General features: G+C 44.8%; 1 protein-coding gene across 4 annotated transcripts in view; it reads right to left on the bottom strand.

Annotated features, from left to right (window-relative positions):
* Window positions 1–1,573: 1,573 nt before the first annotated feature.
* Window positions 1,574–18,247, bottom strand: part of CACNA2D1 (calcium voltage-gated channel auxiliary subunit alpha2delta 1) — a 901,795-nt gene continuing 885,121 nt past the window's right edge. For all 4 annotated transcript variants that reach the window (XM_088468929.1, XM_088468931.1, XM_088468930.1 and 1 more), the window contains one exon: window positions 1,574–2,389. In XM_088468929.1, the coding sequence (XP_088325055.1) occupies window positions 2,273–2,389 (117 nt within the window). In that variant the 3' untranslated portion in view covers window positions 1,574–2,272. The remainder of the gene's footprint in view (window positions 2,390–18,247) is intronic.

Here is an 18,247-nt window from a genome sequence, read left to right as displayed (position 1 = left end):
TAGTGCACTGCAAATTTTAGATGAACTCACTTTTTTATTATCTGTCTCTTTATGCTTTCAGATGATCTCTAATTTTCCTCTGGCCATAGGTCTTGTTATGTCAGCATCAACTGATTCTGTTTTTTTTTCTTTTTCTAAATACAGATACTGATTTTAAATTTCATATTCTATTTAACTGTTGCTAACATTGATTTTTATTTATTTTTTAAGTCATATTGCAATGAAAAAGCAGACCACTCAATAACTAATAATTTTAGATTAGTAGCTTAGGGTTTACTTCACAATAAAATAATTATGAGGAGATTAAAAAATTTCTTAAATTTACAATAGAATTTGTAATATTGTTTCTCTATATCTGTATGTGGATATATGTATAAAATACATTTGGGCATGGTATAGCTAATCTTTATAAAATAAATGTTCCTGTAATACAGTAGCTGGAATTAAAATTAAATTTACCCAACCCAACAAAACATATGTTTGATTTTTTTTCTTGTTTATTGTAAAATTTCTATTTAATCTTAGTTTATCATTTTTGTTTCTCAATTTGGATTTTGGTGACTTTTGAGACAATAAACGCTTGGGGGGGATACAGAAGGCATGTGTGATTTGTTGATAGTGCCACAAGTATGCAAAATAATTGCTTCCACCATCATTAATTAATTAATATTGGCCCAATTAACATGAACAATCTGACCATTCAGAGGCACCTATTTTTGTAGCAGGTTTTGTAGCAGATTGTGAAATTGTTTCTTAATAATAAATTCAACAATTTGTATTCAGAACATTAGTGGCAGATCATGTTTAAATTTTGGTAAATCCAGCAGTTTGCACTTTTCCAAAAACATCGCTGAATACTTGATTTGACCAAACTGTTTGATAACCCCCCCCCCTCCATTTTCGACAGCTTATTTTTTGTGACTACTACAGCGGGTACAGTAAATAGAATAAATGTTTATAACATCATACTATTCAATGATACCTTTAGAGCAGTGTTTTCCAAACTTGGTGCTCAAGCTACAATAACAGTCCAGGTTATTAGTGAAATCCATGCTTTAGCACAAATGGTTAATCAAAGTAACTGAAGTACTAATTAAGTCACCTGTGCTCAAATATGGCTATCCTTAAAACCTGGACTGTTAATGTGTCTTGAGGACAGAGGTTGGAAACACAACCTTAAAGCTTAGAGCACATTCATTTACACTGAATTCACATATCTGAATTGAATTGCACTGAATTGCACTGTACACCTGGATGTTTTGTTTCTATATTATGAAAAGTTGATTACAGTAGCATCACATTGCAATGCTGAGGTTTGTTACACAAAAAAGTAACTCAAATAAGATTGTAGCCACCAAATTCATCCTAACAAACATAAAATAGCAGCAGCATTAACATGCTAAATACCATTGGTAAGTTTCCTGACCAAAATATATTCAATTGAAAGTCTCTCATCATTGAAAAGGATTTGGTTAGCATCGATATACAGAACAACATGTACAAAACTATAGATGAAAAGTTTTACACGGCACCCAAAGAGAGTCACAAAGTTCAAACTCTCAAATACCCATCTAAATGTATATGCAAATAATATACAGTCTATATTTAATATTCTTTGATGACCATTAAACCACCAGAATATATACTTATCTGTGTGTGTGTGTGTATTTTTTTTACTCCCATTTGGCAAATCAAGCCATTCAATATACAGTATAAGGCATTTCAGTTTTTTTTTGTTTTATGTTTATAAGAAGACTAACCAATATATTTGTACTTGACTAAAACAGGAGTATTTCAATTGTGTCACGTACATTTATATATTAAAAGCAATAGTTCTGTTCTAAACACAGCGCACAATAATAAAATAGATCTGATATACACAAGTAGACGAATATAGGGCTGGGGGTGCAACAAACCAAAAGTCAAAATAAATTCTACAAATCATGTTGTACAGAAGCAATATTAAAGGGAGCCCTTTTACATAAAGTCATTGACGATGCAACAAAGAGATCATCATAGATTGTTCAATAAAGCACATTTACTGTAGCTTCTGTTCTGGTGGCATAGACGATGCAGCATTCACACAAGTTGCCATTGAGAATTTGACACTCCAACATGCAGACTTTGCAGGTGTCTCTCTGAATCTTTCATACATTATTGAGTTCCAACATAGAGACAGCCATTCTTCAATTGTCTGAATCAAGTGACCTCATATAAGGTAAATCTTTTGGCAGGATGTTGACATTAGTAATGCAGATTTTGGTTTTCAGGGTCATAACTGACAATGCTTGCTACCAGATAAAAGCCAAAGCAAGACAAACTGAATGCCTATCATGGACCACAACGAAGGGGTCAGCCCAGAGACACCACCACAATCACTGTCATCCTCCTGCAAGAGAAGAAAATAAAGGCTTATTTATGTCTCATGGATTACTAATGCAGGTTAATGAATGCTTAACATTCAACTGTAGTGCCAAAATCATTAATTACAGCAATATGTACTATTAGTAATGTATTATATACAGTACGAGGAATCAACACCATGTTGCAAGAAAAAAGTGAGCCAGTAACAGACAGAAACAAAGCCAGTATGAGGAGAGCTGGCACTATAATGCATGGCACTGGTTATAATTTGCTAATTTGAAGTGAAACTACAACCTCTTTTTTACTAATCCGAGGACAATTCTTGAGACAACCTGCAGCCCAAACTCACACAAGGAGACTTACCATCTTTTACTTTTTCTTTGCCATTCTTTCCAGACTTTTATGCGTTTTTCTTTCTATTATCCTTCCTGGCTACCATAAGGAAGATAGAAACAAACGTCTGCCCCCACCATTACAAAGTACTGGTTAGGGTTTGTAGAACTAGGCTGGGGACCAGCTGATTGTCCCTCATTTCACATCTCTAGAGGTATAGTAGTTATAAATAAGCAACCAGCCACTACTATTACAGAGTGCCATCTAAAAAAGCTGAGTGATGATCAAACAATTATCCTGCATGAATGTGGACTACTCATTTGTTTAATTAATTTCATCCCTCAGGTATGTGATATTTCCTCTCTCATCCTGCCTACTGCATATATACTCTGCATAGACCTTCATGCAATCATGTGCAGTTTTAAATGTATGTGATATTTCCTCTCTTGCATAGATTTGTTTTTACATGTATAGTCTATATTGTTCAGTGCAGTGAAGCATAGTTTATGGTATATATCTGGCCCTGGTTTTTGCTCCAACTCAGAGCAAGTTATCTCCTTTGATCAGCAGACCAATTGAGTCAGATGTAGCCTGTCTTAATCAAGGATACCACTCCTTTATATTCAGTATAGAGGCAGCTGGGGCTGTTTGGCAGCTGGGGTTAAAAGCACCAAGTGTTAAAGGCACAAAGTGTGATAACATAACAGTTAATCAAACAGTTGAACAAACATTGACCAACATCTACGGTAATTTCAGATTTAGGTCAATTTTAAGGAAATCAGTTTTTTAAAGTAACAAACCTAATACTCACCATGTACTACACATTTCTTTTTATCAAAACTATTCTTTATATTTTCTCTAAGGATATAACATCCTTAACTCTCCCTGCATCTCACCTCTCTGTGCTCATTGCAGCCGTATTGATTCACTCCCCTCCTCTTAAACCTCATGAGCTTTCTTTTCATCATACATTGACTATTACAGCCTCATTTTGTCACTATAAAAAAATTTACACACCTCCTACAACTATACCTACTTCTCTATCCTTCTGCTTTTATTATCTGGTGACATATCACCAAATCCAGGCCCCACACAAACACACAGCGGTTTTAATATGGAATAAACCCCATGTGTCCCCCATCAATAAATGTACCTTATGGAATTCACACTCTATCATTATTTTACAACAACTACTTTCACCAATTTCTACATTTACCTGAGACTGCTGGTTCACACCTTAACCATACAGTAACAACCATGGTAAAGTAGAATCATACAGTAACATGGTCACGTAAAGTAGAATGTCAGAGGCGTAAATCTTACTCCATCTTACTTGCTCACATAATGTAAAACAGGAATCCACCCATCTATCATTCTATCCCTCTGTTCCATGCTCACTGTCTACCCCATCTGTGTCACCCCTGTCTGTCTGCCTGCCCTCCCCTTTAGAATGTAAGCTCTCACGAGCAGGGCCCTCTTCCCTCATGTGCTTTTCCTTCCTTTACTTATATTGTTATCTACTCTATACTCCTTATAACAGCACCTAACCCTTGAGTTTTGCCATCCTGCTATGGTTGCAGCAATGTTTATATACCATGTACTTGTCCTGCAATGTCTTATACTGTATGTCAGTGTTTTCTTGTTCTGTTCAACTGTTTTTATGTACTGTTTCTGTACTTTGTTTTTGTACTTGTTAGGCGCTGCAGAACCCTTGTGGCGCCATATAAATACAGGATAATAATAATAATAGTGGGAGTTTATAGCTTTCTTACAGATCGCCATTAAATGCCAAGTGGGTCCAGGAAGAACATCAAAACTAGGTAGAAGGCCTTGAGCTAATGTTCTGTGCCAGCCCTACTGCTGTAGACACGGTTGCTAGGTTTAATACCTAGGCCACACTCCATTAGAAGTTGAGATGAGGTTAGGTGTTATTTTCTTGCTTAATTAATACGTATTTTTAACAAAAATATCCAGTTGCTAAACCTGTGCAAGGTATAAAAGTGTAAGAAAAGGCACAAACACAGGTTTAAGTCCTTAACAAATCTGTTTAGTAGTGTACACAAAAAAAAAGATTAAAAATATCTGTCTGAATATTAAATAAAACAAAATAATTTAGAATTAGCATTAAAATAAAAACCTAATCTATACTGTAAATGGTTTAAATATTACTGTACATACTTGGCTTATCTAACATAGCTCATTTATTGCATAATCAATTAATTAAAATTACAAATATGAGACATTGAACGCAAATATTAATATACCTATGAAAACACACATATATGTATATATACACAGTACAGTGTATATATATATATATATATATATACTATATATATATATATATATACACACACACATAGACAGTATGTGTGTCCATTCACTTTGCATTTTCTGTTAATTCACTTTGCATTTTGTTAATTGATAAAAATAAACTACAGGATATTAACACTTCTATTTTTTAAAGTATTCTTTCTTTGCAGCATTTCTTTCCACACCTGCCTAAAACTTTTGCACTGTACTGTATATATATATATATATATATATATATATATACATACACGCACATATACATATGTATACACATGAGAGATGCGCGCACACACGCACACACACACAAACACACACAGAGTATGTGTGATTTGATAGGCAACATTATCATATGGAAACTAACAATTAATCAGGTATTGACCCTACCCCCTTAGTGCCTAACCATTAGTGCCTAACCCTAACCCCTAAACCAGGGCCATAACTAGGGTAGTGCGACCAGTGCCATGGCACAGGGAACCGCAGGGCAGAGGTCGCTGTTCGGGCCTGTCAATTTTTCTGTTTATTATCATACTCACTTGTTGCTTCCTCTTCTTTTATCCCCAGCATCTCCTGGCCTCCTCTATCTCTTCCCTGGCCCTTCCCCATGAGGCCATGACCCTTTTTCAGGTGCACTATCTTATATCCCTATTTATAAAATGGGGGGGGGCACCAATGCTCTCTCTGGCACAGGGCACCAAAAGGTCTAGTTACGGCTCTGCCCTAAGCTCCCCCTAACCCAGTACTTACCGTCAGGAAGCCGGCCCCAGGGATTCTGACAGGTGTCGGGATTTCGGCGTCGGCATCCCGACTGTCAGTATTATGACTGTATCCCGTTTTGAGGAATGTTCATTAAGTTAAAGTAGAACACGCAGGTTTAAATGGTCCAACCAGGACCATAATTATGGCCATGGGAAAGGGGGTCAATAACCCACAGCACAAAGCTGAGTGCAGGAAAGTTATTATTCCAGGTTAATTTAGTTACAGTTGAGGGCTAGGGCGAGCATCAGTTTTCCTTCTTGCAAAGGCACTCAAATTTCTAGTTAAGGCAGTGGGTTATTTTTTAACAAACTTACACCAATACAATTTACTGAGAGATGAAAGATAAGGATTTGTGTCATGCCAATCTTCAGTCAATGGACTCCACAAATCAATGAAATATCTAGAATGTTCAGTTTATGTACTAAGCATTTGCATAGTCAATGTAAAACATAGTCATGTTTCATCAAAAATGTAAAGGAAGTCTTCTTACGGATAAAAGTTTTTCTGAACATTTGCGTAATTCTATATCTTGAATTAAACAGATTGTGACATAACATCATTGCCAAATATTATGAATACTGTAGGTGTGTCTTTATCTAAATATGAATGGGAATGCTAAAATACTGAATAATATGAGATATGGTAAGAACTTACCCTTGTTATCTCTATTTCTACGAAGCCCATAGGGTTCCACAGGATACCTTGGGGTATAGGTGATGACGTCAGGCATCGGGCACCATAGAGTTAAGTTTTCAGCCCCCCAGGATGCACTAGGGTCCCCCTCCTATACCCCGCCCCCGAGCCAAGGCATCTCAGTTACGTACCAAGCCATAGGCCGGAGGAGGAGAAGGAAGAGAGAGAAAAAAGATCTGGACACACACAAGAATCACATTCTCACCAGAGGGAGATGGAAAAACCGGTGACCAGAGTAAAGCCCATCTGCAGCACAGGTGCGACAGGGCGGTAAGTTCTTACCATATCTCATATTTTCTACTTCAGGTTCCATAGGGTATCCACAGGATACCTTGTGGATGTCCCAAAGCAGTATCCTTCAAGGGTGGGGATGCTCCTGTGCTGAAAGGAGAATCCGCCGCCCGAAGGAAGCATCCTGAGAGGCAAAGGTGTCAAACACGTAATACCTCACAAAGGTGTGGACAGAGGACCACGTGGCAGCCTTGCAGATCTGGACTGCAGAGGCACCACGTCGTGCTGCCCACGAGGGACCCACAGACCTAGTGGAATGAGCCCTCACAGAGGAAGGAACCGGCAGGCCTTCATGAAGATAAGCTTCTGAAATGGCCATACGGATCCAAGCTGCCAAAGTTTGTTTGGAAGCAGGCCAACCCTTTATACGGAAGCCATAGAGGACAAACAAGGCGCCCGACTTCCGAAATGAAGAAGTGCGGTCAACATAAGTCCTTAAGGCCCGCACAACATCCAAAGTGGCCTCACCCACTGAAAGACCAGGTGAGTTAAAAGCCGGCACAACGATTTCTTCGTTAATATGAAACCGGGAAACAACTTTGGGAAGAAATTCTGGAAGAGTGCGCAGCACTGCCCTGTTCCCATGAAAAATCAAGAAAGGGGGTCTACAAGAGAGAGCCCCTAAATCAGAAACACGTCTGGCCGAAGCCATGGCTAGAAGGAAAACAATCTTAGCTGTTAGCCATTTAAGATCCACTGAGCCCAGTGGTTCAAACGGCGGTCCCTGGAGAGCCCTCAGGACCACAGCCAAATCCCAAGGCGCCACAGGTGGAACAAAAGGCGGCTGAATTCACAGAACACCTTGCATAAAGGTGCGCACATCAGGGATTGTAGCAATCCTACGATGGAACCAGACAGACAGGGCAGAAACCTGCACCTTCAAAGAAGCAAGGCGAAGCCCATGGTCCAGTCCCGCTTGTAGGAAGGCTAGTACTCTAGACAGACGAAATTCCCGAGGTGCATAACCTCTCAGACGACACCACTGGAAAAACGTATGCCACACACGATGGTATATTCTCGCGGAGGACGGTTTCCGAGCTCTGAGCATGGTTCGCACTACAGAGCTGGAAAAATCCCTGGACCTTAACATGGCCGTCTCAACAGCCACGCCGTCAAAGACAGCCGAGTCAGGTCCGGGTGAAGACAGGGACCCTGTGACAGAAGGTCCGGTCGTAGCGGCAACGGCAGAGGACTGGCCACGGACAGACCCTTAAGGTCTGAGAACCAGTGCCGTCTGGGCCATGCGGGAGCTATCAACAGAAGCGTCCCTCCTTCCTGTTTGAATTTCCGGATTACCCGCGGAAGAAGGGAAAACGGAGGAAACAGATAAGCGAACCGGAACGTCCACCGGACGGACAGAGCATCCACCAGAGACGCCTTTTCGTCTCTTGTGTGAGACCCGTACACCGGCAATTTGTTGTTGTGCCGGGACGCCATGAGGTCGATCTCTGGAAGACCACACCTGTCCACCAGCAGTTGAAAAACATCCGGGTGCAGGGACCATTCCCCCGGATGAATGTCCTGGTGACTGAGAAAGTCCGCCTCCCAGTTCAGCACTCCCGGGATGAATACTGCTGATATAGCCGGGAGATTGCGCTCCACCCATACCAGGATTTGGGACTCTTCTACGAGAGCCGCCCGACTTCGGGTTCCTCCCTGCCGATTTATGTAGGCCACGGTGGTAGCGTTGTCCGACTGGACCTGCACTGGGTGACCTTGGAGAACCCGATGTGCCTGCTGGAGAGCATTGAACACCGTGCGGAGCTCCAAAATGTTTATTAGAAGCTCTGCTTCTGCCTGAGTCCACCTGCCCTGGAACAAGTGTGAACCCGAGACTGGCGTCCATTGTCAACAGGACCTAATTCGCCACCCAGAACGGACGACCCTTGTTGAGATGGGTCATCTGCAACCACCAGGCTAAGGACAGGCGAACCTCCGGAGTGAGCACCATCGTCTGGGATTTTAGAGACTGAGGCAGCCCATTCCATTTGGACAGGATTAGGTGCTGCAGAGGTCTGGAGTGAAACTGGGCATATTCCACCATGTCGAATACCGACACCATGGAGCCCAGTAACCTCATCGCCGAATGCAGAGACACCCGGCGGCTCTGCAGACAACTGCGCACCCTCAACTTCAAGGCAGAGATCTTTTCCCCCGTCACAAAGATCCTTTGCTGTCCGGAGTCCAATAAGGCTCCGAGATGCAGAATCCGCTGAGACGGGATCAGGGTGGACTTCTGCCAGTTTATTAACCAGCCGTGCCATTGCAGTACCGCAATGGTCAGGTCCAAGTGGCGTAGAAGGAGCTCTGGAGATCCTGCCACCAAGAGAAGGTCGTCCAAGTACAGTAACATGCGGACTCCCTGCAGCCACAGGGAAGCCGCCATGACCGCCATCACCTTGGTGAAAACACGTGGTGCTGTCGCCAGGCCAAAAGGCAACGCCCGGAACTGAAAGTGGTCGTTGCGGATTGCAAACTTGAGGAACTGTTGATGGCGTAAAAGAATAGGGACATGCAGGTAAGCGTCCTGTATGTCCAACGACACAATGTAGTCCCCAGGTTCCAGCGCCAGAATGATGGACCGCAGGGTCTCCATCCGAAACTTTGGCACCTGCAAAGACTTGTTGAGAGCTTTGAGGTTGAGTATCGGACGATACGACCCATTGGGTTTCTGCACCAAAAAGAGATTAGAATAGAAACCCTGGCCCCTCTGGGAGAATGGAACAGGCACTATAACTCCAGCCTGGAGCATAGTGTGCAAAACCTTCCGCAGTTCAAAGGCTTTGTTCCGGTCTGATGGCAGACCCGTGGTGAAGAATCGAGATGGGGGTCTGTGCCGGAAGGAGAGGGCGTACCTGTGAGAAACCACCTCGAGAACCCAAGTGTCTGTCGTGGTGACTGACCAACACCGGGCGAACTGCAGCAGGCGGCCTCCCACTTTGGGATTCCCCAAAGGGAGGCCCGGACCGTCAGGCCGCAGGCTTGTCATCTGGCTTAGGGGCCGGACGCCTGGTACTCCAGGCATGCTTCCGGGGCTTGGCCGATTTTTTGGGGCCAGCCTGTCGGGGAAAGGATTGTGCTTTAGGCCTACCCTGGGCCCTATAAGGCCGAAAGGACGACGTACCTGAACCGGAAGGAACTGCAGCAGACGGGAGACATGCCGATTTGGCTGCCGCCAGTGTGGCTACAATTTTGTCCAGGTCCGGACCAAATAGAACTTCTCCGTTAAAAGGCAATGCTTCCAAGCCCTTTTTGGAATCAGCGTCCGCCTTCCAAGATCGCAACCATAAGGTGCGACGAGCAGCTACAGCTGCCGAAGAAATGCGAGACGCCAGGGTACTGATATCCAAGGTCGCTTCATTGATATAAGTGGCCAAATCCCGGAGATTGCCGATCAACTCCGTCTGTTCAGCCGAACAGTCGGAATCGAAGGACGCCTCCAAAGTGTCAGCCCAGCGCTCCATAGCTCTGGCAACCCAGCAAATGGCATAGCCGGCCTAGCTGCCCCCCCCCCCCCCGCAAGGGAATAAATGGACTTTAGGCAGATCTCCACCTTGAGATCCGTAGCATCCTTAAGGGAAGACATGGATGGCACTATGGACTAGACGTGTCACATGAGAATCCACCTGTGGAGGGGTTTCCCACTTAGAAAAATAATTATCCGCAAACGGATAAGCCACCGCCAAACGCCTCTGTGGCTGGTATCGTTTGCTAGGCTGTTTCCACGCCTCCTCTAAATGGTCCACCAACTGACCCGAAAGAGGAAACACTGTGGCGTCACCCTTAATATCCTTAAAAAAGGCATATTTAGATTTGGACACCGGAGGATCTTCGTCCTCAATCACCAAAGCTGTGCGGACTGCCCGAATAAGTCCAGGAATATACACCTTGGACCTAGCGTCCATTTCTTTAGTACGGAGAGGTTCCTGGTCCGAAAGATCCAGAATCTCCCCATCATCAGACGTCACGTCGTCATCCTCATAGGAGCAGACAGAGACGCCACCGGCCGCTTATGTGGCCGTAACACAGACTCCCCTTGTAACACATCCGACAAGTGCTGTACAGAACTAGTCAGGGAATTAACCCACGCAGGCTCCTGATAGACCTGGGGAGGGGAAATAGGGAGACTGTGGGGTACCATCAATTGTCTCAGGAAACCCTGCATGGGTGACGACACCACTGATTGCTGGGACAGTCCCATCTGTGAGAACGCAGGCTGCGGAGCTAACTGGCCCACCAGGGTTCTAAGCGCCTTAGCGAAACAAGCTCAGGGCGGCTCCTGTACCGGTGCTGTGACAGTAATTGGCCGCGCCAATAAATAACACTGCCGGCATAGCCCCTCCGCGCTACCCTCCCCCTCCGCTATAGGTACTTTACACGTAGTACACTGAAGCTGGAGAGGAAAGTCACTCTCAGACATGGTGGTGGAAAGTATGTGACCCCTCTCACAATACTCGGTAGTATTGCGAGAGACTACCCTGCAGCACCGCACCGCAAGGGCTTTAGCATACACAGACCTGACCAAGCGGAGGAGAGGTATGCGGGGGGACCCAGACCACGATGCCTCCGATCTTAGGCTTCCAGCAGCGTTCACCATGCGTTCTGAAGATGGCCACCGAGGAGCATAGAGGAGGCTGGCCTGGGGGAGGAGCGCTGCCACAGGGCCAGTCGGCGTGTGCAGAGAGGGCTGTGTGCAGCGGGGGAGGCGCCGGCTGTGAGACAGGGAAGGCGCGCTCCCCTGGCATGCATTTAACCCCTGGGACGCCACAGCGCTACCGCTCTGCCGCGGTCCGCTGTCCCAGGGGGGTAGTGGAAGTGCAGGTTAATACCAGGCTCCACGCTGCAGCCAGTCCCCAGGGAGCCCCCTGCCTGGGGACTTTTGGACCATGTTCAGCAGGGTCCCACCGCGGGACCCCTGCTGCTTACCTTTGTCCCCCTTGGATCCGGCCATGGTCCAAAACATCTGGGGTCACCGCTAGCTGTGACCCCAGATGCTTACCAGCATCCCCGGATCGGTACCGGCGTTCTGGTACCGGCGGGGGTGTAGGGAAGACAGCATGGACGTCACTACTGACTGTCCATGCTGTACTTCCAGAAGTGCAGCCACAGCTGCAATGAAGAAAACTTCAGGGGCTCTTCTAAGCCCCCCTCTAGCAGGTGCATCCGACTCCGGCCGGGCACCACACGAAACTGAGATGCCTTGGCTCGGGGGCGGGGTATAGGAGGGGGACCCTAGTGCATCCTGGGAGGCTGAAAACTTAACTCTATGGTGCCCGATACCTGACGTCATCACCTATACCCCAAGGTATCCTGTGGATACCCTATGGACCCTGAAGTAGAAATTTTAACTTGTGGCCCATAGAGGTGCACAGGAAAATGAGCCATACTTGCCGACTTCCTGGCTGCCTCTCCTGGGATGGGGCAGCCAGGTCGGCTCAACAGGGTGGGGCATGACACGGGAGAGTGGGCAGACTGGCGGGTGTGATGATGCAATTGTGTCATCATGGCCCTGCCAACGCCACAATTATTGGGATTGTGAAGTATGGGGTGGGGCCACAATGACGCAATTCAGCAGGGGTGGCAGACAGCTCTAGGAGACTTGCTCATTCTTTCAGGCTGCCGGGAGGCCCCCATCCATTCTGGGAGAGTAGGCAAGTATGAAATTAGCACATTTATTAACAACACCGAGAATTGAATCGTGGTGTATGTGTCTCTTGCAAATCCGAATACAGAATATATGAGTAAATACAGACCGATGAGGGACAATTTGTGGCTTTATTAAAATAAAGGAACATTTCAGTTAATAACGGAAATAAATTAAAAGCAGTGGCTCTCACAGTGTTGTGGTTACCAACTTAGTAAAACTTTTAATATCCTATCATGATTTGGGTCATGTAAAAAAAAAAATGTGGACAAGCCTCAGTGCCAGGGGCGTCTTTACAGAGGAGGGGACCCGGGTACATTCCCCGTCCGGGCCCCCTCCTCTCTTCCCGGCCACCGGCAGCTGACTAACGTGGCTGGCCAGCCACCGGAGCATTAGTAGACTCTGGGCACTAGAGTGTGCTGCGGGGTCTACTGCGCATGCACAAAACGCCGGATAAATGGCGGCAGCGCCCATTTTTCTGGGGTTTTGTACAGCGCTGACACCCGGCGCGGGACCTCGGAGAGGTAAGTTTTAAGTAATATGGGTGCAGGGCGTGCGGTGCGCCCCCCTGGACCCGGGTGCATCGTACACCCTGCATCCATTATAGATATGCCCCTGCCCAGTGCCCAATATTTTGATTATATCATTAGAAGCAAATACCTCAGTGACGGAGAGGGAGGACTGTTGAGGCAAATTTGGCAGGATGTACAGGGATGACGATACAGAAGGCATACTCACCTACTCTCCTGGAAGTTGTGGAAGGCTCTGATTTTACGAGTAGTCCCCTGCACCCCCAGAAGATCTCTTTCATCCCACCCACTTCCTAGCCCCCTCCTCATGGACCCGCTAATCACAGCATGTTTCTGTGACAAGGTCGGGGGATAGTTATGTGAGAGCCCAGCCACGCCCCCCCCCCTTCCCCTTTGTAGCCAGCTGCATCTCCTTGCTTAGGCAAGTATGATAGAAGACATAGTAGAACTTGCAGATGTTTCATGAGGAAAATTACATAGGGCTCTATTTACTACAATCCGCATTTGTAATACAGATTGTAGTGTGATATTATCGACTGAATTCGCATTGCGAATTCAGGCATTCAGGCAATATCACAGGGCTTTACTACAAATCACTTTGCTACCCCCCTGGCGCTAAGCCCCGCCCCCATCATTAAGCCCCGCCCACGCGCTCGTGGACCCCCCTCCCTTAATAGCACTTACCTGCAGTCATCGGTGCTCCGGTGATGTTTTCCATGCCTCCGGTCAGCTGATATCACATACTGAACTGGGACCCGATCACCTCATGACCGGGCCCCAGTGCTCCATGGGAGATCAGCTGACCAGAGGGAGAACATCACCGGAGCCCCGACCACCGGTCCCTGGAGTCAGGTAAGTACATTTTTTTTTTTGCAGTGTATCAGCTTGCGGTCTGTTTAGACCACACAGCTGATCATTGGGGCCGGCTCCGGGCTCTGCCTGTTAGAGCAGAGTAGGAGCCCGGTAACCGAGGGAGAGCCTGGATAATGCCACCTCCAGGTGGCGTTATTATCATAGGGATTTCTCCGGTATTTTTTTACAAATTATTTTTAGTAGCTTTGGTCGGATCACAATTCCCATTACAATTATGGGAAATGCAATCTGCTTACTAAACATAAGTGATACTTAGGGGTTGGAGTAGAATTTTTATGAATTCTACTCCAATTGCCCTGTAATAACTATAGGTGATACTAAAATAATATGAAAAGGGTGTGAAACACCCCTTTTCACTTTATTTTAGTCATAATAATGTTAATAAATAGAGCCCTTAATGTGATGTTACATAGTAAGTTTACATTGGTTTTGGATAGTATATAAGAACTATTCTTTCATTACTAAAGAAACTTACCATTAAATAATTTTCACCTAATCTCTTAGGGCAAGACTGAAATGAGGAAGTAAATGGACCTGGGACTTCTTTCAACCATACTAAGGGGTAGATTTACTAAGATTCGAGTTTGAATGAGTTTGTTTTATTTTAAACTCGCTTTGCATCGCTGAAACTCGGGTGAGTTTCCCGTTTTTAAACTCTCAAATTTACTAAGAAGTGAGTTTAGCTGAAAGTGAGTTTGGCTCCGGCTCCTGACAGTTCCCACAAGGGCTGGTCAGTCAGTCAGGGGCCGGCAGCCAATTAGCAGCCGCTCTACAGTTAGCAGCCGCTGATTGGCTGTCGGCTCCTGACAGTTCACACTGAGCAGACAGGAGCTGGTTAGCGGTGAATGTGGTCACACACATCCACCATTAATAAAAGTGTCTGGTCCGGGTCACTGATTTGTTTTTTTTGCCAAGACCCGGGGATGCTGTGGAGACTGGCGCCAGGATGTAGGGGAGTATGGGATCTTTATTCCAGGTACTCCCTTTTGATTCTACATGGAGAAGTGGACGTGAACAGCTGGCAGCAGGTAAGTATGTGTGAGTGGGATAGGTGTATGTATTAAAGTTATACTGTATATGGTGTGCGTGTGTACTGTGGTTATTTAACTATTTATTTTACAGTGGGGGTATGGGTGCCGGCCGCCTGCTGTCACTTGTAGTTCCACTGTAAAATACAATAGTTTTGAACTATTTTCCCAATTATTACCCTGTACCCACAGCCCAGGATGCGGGGAAGAGCCCCGGGCTTCAGCCTAAGCCTGGGGTTTCGGGAGAGGGGGGACCCCTTCTTGGGGGGTCCCCACCTCCCCTGAGATCCCCAGGTTGAGCTGACCAGCTTGGGGTGTTAATGCTTTGATAGGGTCTCCTGGCTGTGGCATTACATCCCGGTCGGTTTGGGTCCGGTGCTAGTTTTAAATATAGGGGGTCCCTTACACATTTTTCCCCCTATATTTAAAACCAGGACTGGCCCTGCAGCCAGGTGCTGGTTGCTAAATTACTGGGAGAACCCTACTCATTTTTCCCCCTGTAATTTTAGGAACCAGGACTGGCTGAGCAGTCGGGGCTGGTTGGGGGGGGGCCCTATGTCATTTTTTTAAATTAAAATAAACACTTTAGATTAGGTATCCAGGCAGAAACAAATCACACTGATCTGTGTATGTTTCTGCCAAACTCGCAGCTCAGGAGGTGAAGTGTTTGAAACTTCAATTTATCAGCGAGTTTGCTACAATCTCACCCGAGATTGTAATCTCGATTCTTGGTAAATTCCCAAGTTGTATCTTTTCATGAAAAGTACTTCCGATTTGGCCGAAGGTGAGTTGAATCGAGTTTGTGATCTCACCCGAGTTTTATGAGTGAAAAGAGAGAAATCTCTCCCAAGTTTGTCTTTAGAAAATTTGTGAGATGAAAAACATGCCTAAACTCACCTGAGATTGCCATCTCGACCAAACTCGAATCTCAGTAAATTTACCCCTTATAATCAGTGTATTTCTGCTTGTACACATTGCTGGAATTATACCTTAGCTTTTTATCATTTGGAGCATGCTGTTCATGTTTTCTGTCTCTACATCCACTCTCCACCTCTCCTCTACTGCCCCTTCTCATTGGGGTCCATAAAAGGGGGTTAGGTATTAAATCGGGATGCCGCTGGTCAGAATGCCGACAGCGGCATCTTGACAGCCAGAATCCCGACACCCATAGAGAAGAGCGGTAAGTTTTTATCTAACCCCTACCCTAACCCTCCCTCCCCGGTGCCTAACCCTAACCTTCCACCCTAGTGCCTAAACCTAACCTCCCCCTCCCCGCACCTGAATCCTAACACTACCTCCTTGATGCCTAACCCTAACCCTCCCCCTAATGCTTAACCTTAACCTGACTACCTAACACCCCGATACTTACCTATGGGATGAAGACGGTCGGGATACTGGTGCCGGGATCCCGACCAGTCGGGATTTTGGCGCTGGCATTTACTTGTTAATGTTATTCTCGTCCAATTAACAGGTGCTACAGGCCTAGCCATTTCTCTAATACAAACTATACAATCATGATGGTCAATGGTGCTGTTCTCTAGAGGCATGATCTTTGAAACTTACGCTATTACACATACGTCAGATCAAATCAGAAGATAAAGTACAGCAGGCACAATAATATAGAGCAAGGTTACTTCATATTAAGAAAGTGATAGCTAACGCTGCCAGCGATGGGCTTCTGTGTAATGCACATGCGCGACGTCCTGTTTGCGCATGTGCACGGTACTGTAACCTGGCGAGAACCCGGTAGTGCCTGGAAGGCTTTGAAGCCAGAGATGCAGCGCTGGGTCCCCATTGGGGACTGTATTGCTCTTGCCATATAAAGATGGTGAGAGCAATGCAGTGACAAACAGCGGTAATCTTAGATTACTGCTGTTTGCTGAATACAGAATGGATGACATAACCCCTTTAGTTAGCACTATAGGGGTTATGCTTCTTTGTTAAATGGGGCCCTATATTGGTTTCTATTTCCAAATTTGTATCTATATCTCTATCCCCTATGTGTGCCTGTCCCCCCAGAAATCACTTTGCTTCATTTAAGCACCTTCCCCTTGTTACACATGAGCAAGTTCTGTTCCAGTATTTACAAACCAGACTATTGTAGTTTTTGTGATTTAGGAAAGTGCAGCCCTATCAAGTTGCCAGTGATACAGACATTAGGCCTGATACAGAAATCAATGTAAACAATTTTGAACTGTACTCATAAGATACATTCAACAATAAATCTAACAAATAAATATGCTAACCATCATCAACTTATACATTTGCAACAGACCTACGTATGTTATGCGCAAAGATACACCTCCTAAATTTCATGTAATAACAATATTTGTAATTCTTAGGGGTCTAGTACTAACCACTTGGAGAGAGATAAAGTGGGTGGAGATAAAGTACCAACCAATCATCTCTTGTCAATTTTTCAAGCACAGCCTAAAGTTACAGTTAGGAACTGAGTGATTTGTACTTTATCTCCGTCCACTTTATCTCTCTCCAAGGCTTAGTACATAGATCCCTTAATCACATATCTAAGGGGTGTGATTGCCTTGTATTTTGTGCCCCTACTGTACTGAAATGGTATCCATATATGTTAGGATAGACTAGACACTAGGATCTGTGGTGTTGAAGCTTTATTATGTATCCACTACCTGCAATTGGTACAGGTTATAGTTATTTTGTATAGTTTATGTAAGGGCTGCAATACATTGTTTTATTCTGTGGTGCTAGCTCTTAATGAGGACAGTGAGATGCATTAGTGTCAGTCGAGTGTCTCAGGTGATTATACAGCGGTATAGAGCACGCTGATCTAACAAATTGATGCATCTAGATGTAAAGCTTATAGATGGACCCGCAAGTTGTTTGGTTTTTAGTTATTACATAGTGTCATGCTTTGATGTATGCCACCATTGTTTTTAAGGTCACCATGGTGATGGTTAACCACTCACTATTAGGAGTCCCTGGCTGCCGGCGCGTCTATTGCCTATGACGTCACCGGTTCTCCCTCCGGGCGCTGGAACAGTATGACAGAGCAAAATGGTGGAAACACAGGTATATATTTGGTTGTTATTCAGTACTTTTTTATGTCTAGATAAAGGAGTTTGTACCTCCGAAAACATTGTACTATTACAGACAGTTTCTGTGTCTTAATTATTTGACTGATGGATCTCTGAGTGCCTTCCACCACCATCTATTCTATATACTATAAATGAGGAAGGGCACCAGAGCAAGTTGCATTAGTATCTGGGGGTGCTGGAGTATTGAGAATTCATATATATATATATATATATATATATATATATATATATATATATATATATTACATGTAGCATATTATATATGTGCGTGCGTGTGTGTATGGTAGGAAGTAGATGACTGCCACATGTTCTGATTATGGAAGAGAAAAGAAAAAGAAAATGATAACCACA

Source organism: Taudactylus pleione, unplaced genomic scaffold, assembly GCF_031769625.1.
Source record: "Taudactylus pleione unplaced genomic scaffold, aTauple2 ptg000086l, whole genome shotgun sequence".
Lineage (NCBI taxonomy): Eukaryota > Metazoa > Chordata > Amphibia > Anura > Myobatrachidae > Taudactylus > Taudactylus pleione.
Note: the sequence above shows the minus strand (reverse complement) of the source record. Positions and strands in the feature narration are given on the sequence as shown.